Consider the following 12,912-nt stretch of genomic DNA (forward strand, 5'->3'; position numbering starts at 1 on the left):
ACACAGGAATGCAAAGATGTTTGTATAAGGATGTTCTCAGCAGCTTAGTTTATAAGAGTGAAAACCTGGGTACATCCACTATGGAGAACAATATGGAGGTTCCTTAAAAAACTAAATACAGAGCTACCATGTGATCCAGCAATCCTACTCCTGGGCATATATCCAGAGAAAACCATAATTTGGAAAGATACATACACTCCAATGTTCACTGCAGCACTATTTACAATAGCAAAGGCATGTTTAAGCAACCTAAATGTCCATTGACAGAGGAGTGGTTAAAGAAGATGTGGTATACACACACACACGCACACGCACACACACACACACACACACACACTGGACTATTACTCAGCCATAAAAAAGAACAAAATAATGCCATTTGCAGCAACATGGATGGACCTAGAGATTGCCATACTGAGTGAAGTCAGTCAGATAGAGAAAGACAAATATCATATGATATCACTCATATGTGGAATCTAATTTGAAAAAAAGATACAAATGAACTTATTTACAAAACAGAAATAGACTTACAGATATCAAAAACAAACTTAAGGTTACCAAAGGGGAAACACTGGGGGGAGGGATAAATCAGGAGCTTGGGATGAAAACACACACACACACACACACACACACAAACACACACACACTACTATATATAAGATAGATAACCAACAAGGACCTACTGTATAGCACAGGGACTTCTACTCAATATTCTGTAATAACCTATATGCGAAAATAATCTTAAAAAAGAGTGGATATATGTATACATATAACTGAATCACTTTGCTGTACACCTGAAACTGACACAACATTGTAAATCAACTCTATGCCAATAAAAAATTAAAAAAAGAGTGAAAACCTGGAAGTAATCTGAATATCTATTAGAAGATTTGTTAAACTTTGCTATATTCATCTAAATAACAGTATATAAACATTAGAAAGGGTATTTATAGCCATAAACATTTACTGTGGAATATCCTCAAAACATATAGTCAAGTAAAAATTTTGACTTTAAACTAGCACATGTGGCGTGATCCCACCAGTGTTAGTGGTTACTAAATGGAAAGACTTCTGGCATTTTTGCTTTCTTTGTTATTCCTTTCTGTTTCATTCAAGATTTTGAAATTCCTGTATCTTTGAAGAGAGATGGGGAAAATTAACAACATAGTTTACTTAAGGGGAAAATGTGTGTATTTTAGAAAAATGCAAACAGTATGTATTATCTATTATTATGCAATGAGTCAATTGTAAGAAATGTGGTTCCATGCTCATAAAGACAGGAAGATGGCTGATCTCCTGCATAATCCTTAGTCTGAACACTGACACAGAACGTCATTACCAGGCCACCATGATGTCAGGTGCACCCTCCAATTAACAGTCACAGGCTTATATGATGTACTCTCCTTACAATGCCAATTTGTAAAACTATTCAATGTTTACTGTCTATTAAACATCTGTACTACACAAACTCATTCCTCATGGATTTTTGGCTGAAAGAAATGCTTTGAAAAATCCCTTTCTGCTGTATATTTTAATCCGAAAACATGATTGCAAGGATACCCTCACTTGCTGCTACTTTTCATGTTGTGTACTTCCCAGCACATTGCTATTAAATACCATAGTTCAAGCGTTACTCTATGCTTTTCTGTAAGGTGCTTGAATATTTTGCCTGAGGGAGAATGAACAATATAGGTAAACTCTTCACTGAAAGTCATTTTTTCCAGGACTATGTATATTTCCCTAATGTATTTAGGGAGAGTGTCTATGTTTATTATCTGCATTGTACCCAGTGCTATTAACATACCCCTCACTCCTGTCCTATGTATTTCTAGGATGAGAAAGCTGAAACTGGGGAGTCACATGAACTGTCCCACATTAAATGGCTTGAGCATGGTAGAACCAGGATTTGAAACTGAACATGCTGGTCCCAGAGCCCACCCTTTTAACACTGTACTAAATGTATTTCTTTCTGTAGGTAAAAGCAGAAAGGGATGAGTTACTGAGGGAGTCACAACTGGTTGCTAGGCTCAGGGGAATAAGAAATATCAATGAGGGAGATAGGGACAGATTGGGATGAGAGAGAAAGAGCAGGGCAGGTCCACGTAGTCACCGTCAGGAGTCTTATTTGGATAGGAATGTGCCCAGAGCTTGCCATCCTTCAGTGGTCCACAATGTCCACCTGGAGGGTGAGGGTTGGGAGATGCTAGATGACTGTTGCCCTAGTGGTGGACAGCATAAGAATGAAAGTAAGTATGTTCCAACCTCCCTCGCAGCACCTGTTAACTTGGCCCTCTGATTTGTCTATCTACTGATCTTTGGGCATTGAGCAGCATCTTTGGCATCACCAGTCTTTAGTTACGCAGCCGCTGAGGACAAGTCTGTTCAATGCTTAATGGGCAACAGGTCTACTCAGCATTTCATGTCAAGCATTACCTTGGTAAGATGTGTCTGATCCTCATGATACCATCAATAGCTGACGCTCCTGGGACCACAGATATACCCATCCAGTCTTCTCTTGGAGTGGGAATGCTGGGGTCTCAGAACCTCCCTAGATGTATGTAGATGTCGCTGACTTTCTGTTAGTTCAATGTGGCATGGCAGGTGCGGTCAGTGCCCACCCATATCCCTTGGCCCCCTTTACCATTTTTGTGCCCACCTGCTTCTGGTGGAGGTGCCTTCATTCCCAACAACAAACACCTGTATCTCCCTTCTGGAGGACCACCCCCAGCTGCTGGCACCTGCTTTGCCTGTGCAAAAAGAGAACTGGATGACTGACAGTCCAGGAGTAGCAACTCCAGCCTCTGTGCTCCTGATGGGGACAACTGAGGTGTGACCTCCACTGTCCTCAGAGCTCCCTCAGGACTGAGCCCAAGTTACCTTCCATGGGCTTTGGTGGCTGCTGCACCGTTGCTTGGCCTCCTTCCTTCCTGGGCCCTTCACCTCTACATTAGTGTTTTTCTAGGGAACGCTTCCTACAAAATCACTTCCATGCGCTAGGAGTGCATTCAAAGTTCAGATTGCTTCCAAGTCTGCCCTGGTGTTTCGTTTCTGCCAGACTCCTACATCCCCTTCGCACAGTGCAGGCTCTGTCAGTCAGGGATATGCGTACAAAGGTTCCTTGAAGGCTCCTCTGGGTCTGAAAAGGGAGACCCAAGACACGGTCAGGGAACAAGACAAGCACGCCCACATTCTCTACTTCTATTCAACATAGAATTGGAAGTTCTAGCCAGAGCACTTACGCAAGAAAAAGAAATAAAAGGCATCCAAATTGGAAAGGAAGAAGAAAAGTTATCTCTGTTCATAGATACAATGATCTTCTATGTAGAAAGCCTGAAGAATCCCCCCACCCTCACCCCATGCCAACAACACGGTCAGGTCTAGCCACGGGCAGGCAAAACTGCCCAGAGAAAGAGAAAACTAAAACGTTTTAAACAATGAAATGGTATATGTTTGGGGTTTCTTGGAACAATCTGGGAGAGAGGGGGGTGGTGGGGGAAGGGTAAAAGAGGAGAGGGCAAAGAGACAGGGCCAGCAACATGGCATAGTGGCCCCTAGGGAGGAAAAGCTGACAGGTGGGCATTTTTAAAAACAAGAATAGCTATAAATTCTATCTGCTATTTTCTGCTTGTTGCTTCTCTGTGCCTGTCCTACCCAAGTCTTCAGTAAAAGTTTTATTTATTTTTTAATCCATCACAGGTTGTAGGGGAAGTCAAGGGAGAGAAAAAAGGCTTAGGGTCCGTGTTCCTTGGGTGGGTAAGTGCAGAGTAGAGAGCATGGAACCACCCCAAGAAGCAAAACATGGGTGAAACGGGGCATCAACAGAAGCACGAATTGAAACAAGGAGTTACTAGGAGAGTTGTAAGCCCCTGGAATTTCCTCAAAGTTATTGGAGCAATGCTGGCTTTTCCCACCATCCATGGCAAGGCGGCTGGCGCAGTTTTTCTTTTTTTCTTTTTTTTTTTTTTACTAAACTATTAAAGGAAGCTGGAAGATTTCGGGCCAGCCAGGTGGCTGGGGCGGGGGCTATGCTTGTTGTACCTTGAATGGTTGTGAGTGGCCCTCCTACAGTGGGTAGGCTCTGGAAACACTGCTCTTGCCCCTGTGTCCTCATATTCTGGTGGCATTGTGCTCTTTGCAGGGTGGCAGGGCAGGGCAGATCCAACTGCTTACTGGGAAATGTCTCCTGCTTAGGGCTCAAACTGAAACATCCTGAGTGGCATTAAACGTTACTCAGAGAACAGCCACTTGTTTAATGACGGTTTCCTGCCCATGATTCTATAGGTAAGTTTTAGTAGATACTTTTGCAGAATGTTTCTTAACAAATGGACAAATGCCACAAGATTTTCAGGCTGTTAAGATTACGAATTATAAGAAGTTGAGAACAAAACTATCCTATAAGCTCCCTGGTGCTGGAAAGATCTTGTGTAGAATTTTTCCCTGTTAGTCACTGACAAGCATCATTAGAAAGAGATTCTGAAAATAGCAGAAGTAATTGGCACAGTGGACATGCTGGCCATAAGTCAGACACAGAAAAATTCAGGAAAGGGTATAATATCTCTATAGAAGAGTACTGGTTAAAAAAAAAAAAAAAAGCATTTGAAGTCCCAGGCTCGACAACTCCTTAAACAGGTGCTCGTGATTGGAGAAATTTACTAACACCCCGAGGGTGTTCTTCGATTTTAGTTCTAGTTGTGTTCAGATGACATATCTGAGCCACTTCCCATTGTATGACTTGGTTTGTACTATGCACTCATGTGGAAAGATGTATAAGAGACTCTGAGGTTGATGTCAGAACATTGTTTCATCTTTCTGAAGAAGGTCTGACCGTGGGAAGTCATAGGTTTGGCTGCCTGTTCACACCTGAATGTGCTGACAGCTGACCCTTTGGGGTCAGATACTAAGAGTAAACCCACTTCATTGTGCGCAGAGGCAGGGATTCCTTCTGAGACAAGGATTCCTGTGAAAGTCATTTATTAGGAAGTATTCCCAGAAAAGACAGGCAGGGGGCTGGCAATGTGAGACAGGGAAGGGAAGGTCAAGCGAGTGTGTGACACCAAACAGGGTCCCACAAGACCCTGGATTGAGCTGTAGCTCAATCGGATAGGGGAGGTCTGGAAACAGTGTGAGCCACACCTGGAAAGGGAGCTGCCCTCCACCTGTCAGTCAGTCGTTGGTCAAGGGTAGCCCCTGGGAGATGTAAATTTGCAGGCACTTTTACTTCTCTTCATGTGCACAGGGAAGGGGGGCTCCAGCAGCCCAGGGGTGCCTGCCCACAAAGGGACACAGGTGCTGGTTGCTGGGAGCAAAAGCCACTGGGATTGATGTGCACAAAATTGGTAAAGGAATCGAGGGGATATGGGCAGGGCTCTGACAAGGTTTGCTAAATCACGTCACCTTGGACAAGTTTCCTGTCTTCCCCGAGCCTCAGGTAACTCTTCTGATGGCCTGGCACGTTCTACTTCTACTTATATGTTTTCTTTTAAGGTTCTCTATTGCTAGAAGGTTCTTATTTATGCTGTGGCAAAATTTTTCTTTGTAACTTCCATTTACTGGTCCTGGGTCTGCCTTCTGTGCCTCTTGCCCTTCAGAAAGTTGAAAATAACAATCATTTAACTCACCAGAGGGTTCTTTCCTCTTAGTCTAAAATCTCCAGCTCCTTCACCTGCTCTCTCGACGAGAAAGAACATTTCCAGACACTCCCTCTTTCTGGCTGCTCTCCTTGGGCATTTCCTGATTCATCAAAGGGCCTCTTAACATGTGGCATTCAGATAGGAAAACTGGCTACAGTTACATTCTGATTTGAGTATTCAATCAAGTGTTGAGAAAATGCTTCGGTTACCAAATCATCTCATGCCACAGAGATCGCTGTTAATATCGTCAGCTTGTCTGGGGTAGGGAAGGGCAAACAAGTCCACAATCTATTTTAAAGTCATATGATGTGGGGCACAGCCACTGAATTTTTCCATCTAAGTCTCCAACCTCTGACCTTTTGGAGGTAGTGGGCTTCCTCTCTTTTTTGGGGGGAAAATGCTGACATTACGCCTGGAACAAGTTATTACTAAGATTAGTGAATTCGGGATGTAGCAGAAATTATGAACAATTCTCTATTACAGTGGTTCTCACACTTTCATGTGCATCAGAATCACTGGGAGGGCTTGTTGCGAAGCAGATTGCTGGGCCCATTCCTGGGGTTTCTGATGCAGGAGATTTGAGGCGGGGCCGAGAATTTACACTTCTTAACAGGTTCCCAGGTGATGCTGCAGGAGGACCACTGAAAACCACTGCTTTATTACATTTCCTGGCTGCTTGGCCTCTGGTATGATGAGTTTTCAGAAGGCTTTAAGGGAGTGAGAAGGAAGAGAAACTCACATCTATTGTGTATACTCAGGCCAGGAATGGTCATAGATACATAATTTTATTTTAACAGTGCTATGAATGTAGAAGCGATATCCTCCTTTTAAAAATAATAAAATGACACTCACAGAACTTAAGTCACTTGCTTAAAGTCTAATGGGGCAGATCTGGAATTGGAGCCCAGGTCTGTCTGAGCCCAAAGCCCAGTCCTTCCCCACCTACCACACTGCTTCTTTAGCTGTCAGCTGGGCCAGAATGCCAAAATCACTCATGATTAAAACACACACGCACACACTCCACCCCTTGAAGTCCTTTCACTTGAACTGCACGTCACAAAGATAAAATAACATCTCACATACACAAAAAATGGTCTTGTTAACCTGGGTGAAGTTAACATGGGATTTTTTTCTCTACTGCATGTCTGTTATTGTTTGTAATCATGTTTTCACAATTAGTTAATGTGTCAATTTCTAATTATAAGCTCTCCATGGAGGATGCCAGAAGCCATGTGTTGGAAGTATACTGGTATTGAAAGGAGTCAGTAACGATAGATGATAAAGAGTTAACCTGCCAAAAACTGTATCCTAAATATCACATGGCATATTTTTTAGAATGTTGTGGTTTTGAGAAAAGTTTCCCAATGTTATTATTATACAAATCCTTCTTTTCCTCAGCAGTGCATTACAATGGATGAACCTTGAAAACATTATACTAAGTCAAAGAAGTCAGTCACAGGAGACCATGTATTACATAATTCCATTTACGTGAAATATCCAGAATCTATAGAGATAGAAAATAGATCAGTGGTTGCTCAGGGCTTGCAGGACAGGTGGTACAGGGAGGTGAGAGTTAAAGGGCACAGGGTTTCTATTTGAGATTATGAAAATGTTCCCAAATGAGACTCTGGAGATGTTTGCATAACTCTGGAAATATGCTAAGAACCACTGAACTGTACACTTTGAATGAGTGAATCGTATGGTATGTGGATTATAGCTCAACAAAGCTGTTACCAAAAAAAGCACATTACGTTTGCAAAAAAAATTTTAAGTGCCTATTATACATGGACGTTTGTAGTTTTCAATTTTTTTTGACATATACAATTATTTTAGAGGTGAGAGCTATGGAATTTACATTTAGCTAGGCAGGGCCAAGTCAGGGAAAGTGGAGTGCCACGGCTGACCAGCACTGCCACTTTGACGTGGGAAGTGAGGCGGGTGCTTGGAGGACTTTAGTTCTAGGCTCTGTCACAGGAGGTGCAGATGTATGCAAGGGATCATCGACAGCAGGTCACAGTCCTGACAAGGGGTGGGGGGTTCAGGATAAATTGCACGGTCCTAACAGGCATGCTGGAGTGTGTAGCTGGGCCTTCGGCAGAAGCCTGGCCATACAAAGTGGGGTGTGTAGAGGCTGCTGGGGCACCGGGGACCCTGTGTCCGGGTTGGAGGAGTAGCAGTGAGTCTGACTGGATGCCAAGAACCATGTGGGGCTGGCCTTGGTAAAGGACTAGGGTTGTAGAGCAGGGGGCTGGATGAAGTGGTAGGGCCTTCTCTCAGTTGCAGGCCACCCATGGTGACCCACTTGATTCCTAGGGATGTTAGCTCATGGCCATACCAGGGTGTGTCTGCAACCGCAGCTGTGTGAAGGGAAGAAAGAGAAGCAGAGAGAAAGAAGTAACTGTCTCAGTCAGGTTCCTCTTAACAACCCTTTACTCCTCCCACTGACAGTCTCATTCCCTCTATCTGTTCAACTCAACATTATTTATGCCAAAGATTGTGACAGGGGCTGGATATACAAAGACCAAGAAACAGTCCCCAGCCTCAAGGAGTTCATAGTCTAAAGGGGGAGGACAACTTAGAAGCAGATCATTTTCAACAGAACAATCACATCCTAGTTAATATTGCCCAGAAATTAAAATATCAATACTTTCCATAAACATTACTCAAAGGACAAGAATGTTCTAAGATGGACTGACAGTTACATTTTCTAAACAAGACCTTGTAGACACATCTAATATGGAAATTTCTTCACTTAACACATTTCATCATATCCTCAATGGCAAAACATGTTGAGGTGGCATGTTGGGTCGGCAATGAACAGGTACTTGTTGTACAAAGTTGGATTTTTGATGTCAAGAGTTTAAAATCTTCCACAGCATCTCTATTCTCAAGTAAGTGTGACATTTTGGATTCAGACTGAATGCATGGTGATGGACAGATCTGATGGGCTGTGGTCCAATTTCAGGGTGAAAAATATGCTGTTTAAAAAACTGTATTTAAGGGGCTTCCCTGGTGGCGCAGTGGTTAAGAATCTGCCTGCCAATGCAGGGGACATGGGTTTGAGCCCTGGTCTGGGAAGATCCCACATGCCACGGAGCAACTAAGCCCGTGAGCCACAACTACTGAGCCTGCGCGTCTGGAGCCTGTGCTCCACAACGGGAGAGGCCGTGACAGTGAGCGGCCCGCGCACCGTGATGAAGAGTGGCCTTCACTTGCCACAAATGGAGAAAGCCCTCACACAGAAACGAAGACCCAACACAGCCAAAAATAAATAAATAAATTTATAAAAAAAAAACAAAACAAAAAAAAACAAAAAAAACACTGTATTTAAATTTTATCGCTCTGAAATTTGGTTTAAATAAACTGACTGTGTGTTGCACTACTTTATTTTTATCATACATGAGGTCACATAATATAGTGGGGAGGGAGCCCTGGATTCTGGTCCAGACTCTGTAACTCAATATCCAAGTCACCCAGACAAACCGTACTCTCTCTGGGGCTCATTTGCCACATTTTAAAAAAGAAAAACAAGAAATTGGGGAGGAAAGGGAGAGGGTTTGGCTAAATGATCTCAAATATACCTTCTAGCAAAATTCTATCAGGTTGAGTAAAGGCCATTTAATTTCACCATACAGATCTGTGCACAGCGAACCAAACTGGTATTTTATTTTTGAACTAAGAATTTCAGTGTGTTAAAAAAAAAAAAAAGAAAGAAAAACCCAAACCAACTAGCACTGCCCCCCCCCCCCATCTGTAGCTCTAACATTAGGAATTCAAATTGCAGTATTTTTAGTCTCTGGAGTTTAAGTAAGCCCTTAACCTGAGCCCCTGCCTGCATTTTATAATTTGACTAATTTAAGTCATAAATCAGTTTCATCTTTGAAAACAAAGCAAAATAATTTTACTAATATTTTTATGTACTTCAAGAATTGCTTCTAACTGGAGACCCTGTAAGTACCCTTGGCATACCAGGCAGAAAATGATGAATTTTATCCTTCCTTGGATTTTTTTTTTAAATGAAATACAACCCTAACTCTCAGAAATGTAAGTTATTTCAGATGCCTTCAAAAGGTGCACGTAAAACAGATTACCAGAAGGGTTGCATTAGAAAATAGAAAAATCAATTCTAGATGAAAACAAAACACACAGAACCCTCCAGACTGGCAAGAAAGAACAGCTATATTAATCATTTAGTTATTTAAGAGCAGGGTGTCAGAGATGAGAAATGCTTTCCTGATGTCTCAAGATTGGGGTGGTTTTAGTCATCATTTCCGTGCTGGGTGCATCTCATAAAAATAACTTCATGAGGATGGGCCCTTCAAAACTTCAGCCTCTACCGAGCTTTGCAACCTTACTGCCCATTATCACGTCACGGCATTGAGAATGGAGCAGGCAGTAATTACATCAGAGCCTGTAAAGCCAGGGAGACAAACTGGAAAGACTTATTTTCTTAAATGAAGTGGTCATTCAAAGGCAGAAAACCCAAGTCACCTACAATCTCTGTGTCCACTTTGCCAAGGGATGGGCCGGGTGGGGTCTAAGAACAGGAAAGGGGAACTCAGCCAGGGTCGGGGAGCTGGGTGGGAGCAAATTCCTGAAAGCGGAATGTGAGACAAGCCAGGGAGACCTCGGGAAGGGCGCAGAGTAGGCCCAGCATCTCGCAAGGGTGAGTCCAGGTGAGGAGCGTGCTCCGGAGCGCCGCTGGCGAGGAGCGTCGGTTCGCCCCGGCATGATTCCCGCCAGCGGCTCCTCCGAGCGCAGTGGCCTCCTGGGTGTCAGCGCGCAAAATCGCCGCTTAATCCCCGCTCTAGCTGGATTAATTAGGGCCTCCTCAAAGCAGAAAGTTGCGAGCCAGGGGCGTTTTTCCCAGGCGCAGAGACACCGGGGGGTCGACACTCCTCCAGACCAGCCGGGCGCCCCTCCCCAGACACCAACAGGCACAGGGTCCCCGCGACTAGCGCCTCTCCAGTGAGCGCCTCCCGCACCCCAGCCGGGTTCCCGGGACCCCCTGGTGACCGGAGGCTTGTGGGGTCGCCGGAGTCATGTCCCAGGCCCGGGCCGCTTGCTCCCGCGTCCCGGCCCTCCGTTCTCAGCCAGCAGCCGGGGCGCGGGGCGGGGCGCGCCGGGAAGGCCGAGGCCGCGCGCTATTCCTGTCGCTGTGAGCTACCAGCATGTTATGTGCTGCGCCCAATCACGCCTCCGACCCTCCGCGCTGACCCGAGCCACCCCCCCTCCCTAATCCCCTAGGCTTTGATTTGATCCTCCGCGCGGAACAAGCTCACCCCCCTTGCCCCGTAGCTAGTTGTCCCCGGCCCTCGCGGGTGCCCGCACAACTCTCCTTGTCCACCCCCGGGAGGTCAGAGCCCTCGCCCCGCACTCCCCGGACGGCCCGAGTCGGGCCACATCTACGCATCTGGGCCGTCGGAGATCCAGCACCCCCCTGGAGTCAGTCTACCTGCAGCTCCGCCCTTCCAGGTGATGGTGCGCGGCCACTGCGGCCCCTGGCGCGCAGGTGTGGGTTCCCTAAACTGGGCCGTGGAGAGGGCTTTGGGCAACGCTCTGGCAGCCTCGGCAGCCGCCGAAACCGAGCCCTGCACCTCCCGGAAGACTCCAAACTCCGTGCCCTCCGCTACTAGGGGCTTCTGGAAACCGTTCCCCCACCGGATTTGCTCTGAGAGGGGGACTGGGAGATCTGCGGACCTGTATGAAGGAGGCCTGGGATTTAAGCTGAGCAGGCAAAAATGGGCCCCTGCTAGGGGCTCTCCGGCTCGCATGGGGGACCTGGCGGCGCCGTGTCCCGGGATGTCTCCGGCCGCGCCCGACTGGCCCCAGCCCCGGCCCGGCCACTTCCCGCCCTGGGCGTCATGAGTTACTTCCTGTCTTACTGCAAAGCTCATGGCGGCGCGCTGCTCACCGGCTACCAGGCCCTGCGCGCCGAGGGCTTCCTGTGCGACGTGACTCTGGAGGCCGAGGGCAGCGAGTTCCCGGCGCACAGGTCGCTCCTCGCGTGTTCCAGCGACTACTTCAGGGCCCTGTTCAAGAGCCACACCCGGGAATCCCGGGCGCCCGTGATCCACCTGCATGTGCCGTCAGCGGCCGGCCTGCAGCGCCTGCTGGACTTCATCTACACCGCCTGGCTGCCGCTCTCCATGGACACCGTGGAGGACACGCTGGAGGCCGCCAGCTACCTGCAGGTCACCGAGGCCCTGGGGTTGTGCGGCCGCTACCTGGAGCGCCAGCTAGCCCTTGATAACTGCTGCTTCGCCGCCAACGTGGCGGCGCGCTTCGGCCTGGTGCACACGCTGGGCGCGGCCGAGCGCTGCATTGTGAGCCACCTGCGGGAGCTGCTGGCGCGGGGCGCAGGCCCCGCCGGGCTGCTGGAGCTCAACCCCGCGTCGCTGAGGGCCGTGCTGGGTGCCCCTGACGTGGCGCGTGTGCCCGAGGCCCGGCTGCTGGGCCTGGCCCTGGCCTGGCTGCGGCAGGAGCCCGAGGCCGAACGGCTGGCCCACTGCGCCGCGCTGCTCGAGCGCGTCCGCTTCGGCCTGGTGCCCACCGACGTGCTGCGGCGCGTGTACTCGGGCTCCGGACTCACCCTGCCCTCCCGGGTCAAGGGCCTCATCATCCAGGCCCTCAACTACCACACGTCTCCCTCCCGCCAGCCGCTCATGCAGGGCGAGCAGACCAGCGTCCGGAGCCCCCAAACCCGCATCTTGTTGGTCGGGGGGTGCAGGGGGCGGGAGGTGGTGACCGAGGAGGTCGTGGCCCCCCGGCGGGCAGCCAGGGGGAGGGGCGCCGCGATGGAGCCCGAGGAAGAGGAGGAGGAAGAGGAGCAGGTGGAGGAGGAGGAGGAGTGGGAGCTTACCCAGGACGTGGTGGCCTTTGACGGGTACAACCACAGCTGGCGCAGCCTCACGCGGCTGCCCGCTCCGCTACTGGGACACAGCGTGTGCGCCGCGGGCAACTTCCTGTTCGTCCTAGGCGGGGAGAGCCCGTCGGGCGGCGGCTCCTCCCCCACAGCCGACGGCCTGCGGGCGGTCACGGCCCAAGTGCACCGTTATGACCCGCGCTTCCACGCTTGGACGACTGTGCCCGCTATGCGGGAAGCGCGGGCCCATTTCTGGTGCGGCGCCGTGGGTGAGGGGCTCCTGGCCGTCGGGGGCCTGGGCGCGGGCGGCGAAGCGCTGGCTTCAGTGGAGATGTACGACCTGCGCCGGGACCGCTGGACGGCGGCCGGGGCGCTGCCGCGGGCCCTGCACGGCCACGCAGGGGCTGTCGGGAACTG

General features: G+C 48.5%; 1 protein-coding gene across 1 annotated transcript in view; it reads left to right on the forward strand.

Moving 5' to 3' along the window:
- The first annotated feature begins 11,494 nt into the window (after nt 1-11,494).
- Nucleotides 11,495-12,912, forward strand: part of KLHL34 (kelch like family member 34) — a 2,014-nt gene continuing 596 nt past the window's right edge. Inside the window, exon 1 of the mRNA XM_007469326.1 lies at nt 11,495-12,910. Within this exon, the coding sequence (XP_007469388.1) occupies nt 11,495-12,910 (1,416 nt within the window). The remainder of the gene's footprint in view (nt 12,911-12,912) is intronic.

This window comes from Lipotes vexillifer, unplaced genomic scaffold, assembly GCF_000442215.2.
Source record: "Lipotes vexillifer unplaced genomic scaffold, Lipotes_vexillifer_v1.1 scaffold1442, whole genome shotgun sequence".
In the NCBI taxonomy this organism is placed as follows: Eukaryota; Metazoa; Chordata; class Mammalia; order Artiodactyla; family Lipotidae; genus Lipotes; species Lipotes vexillifer.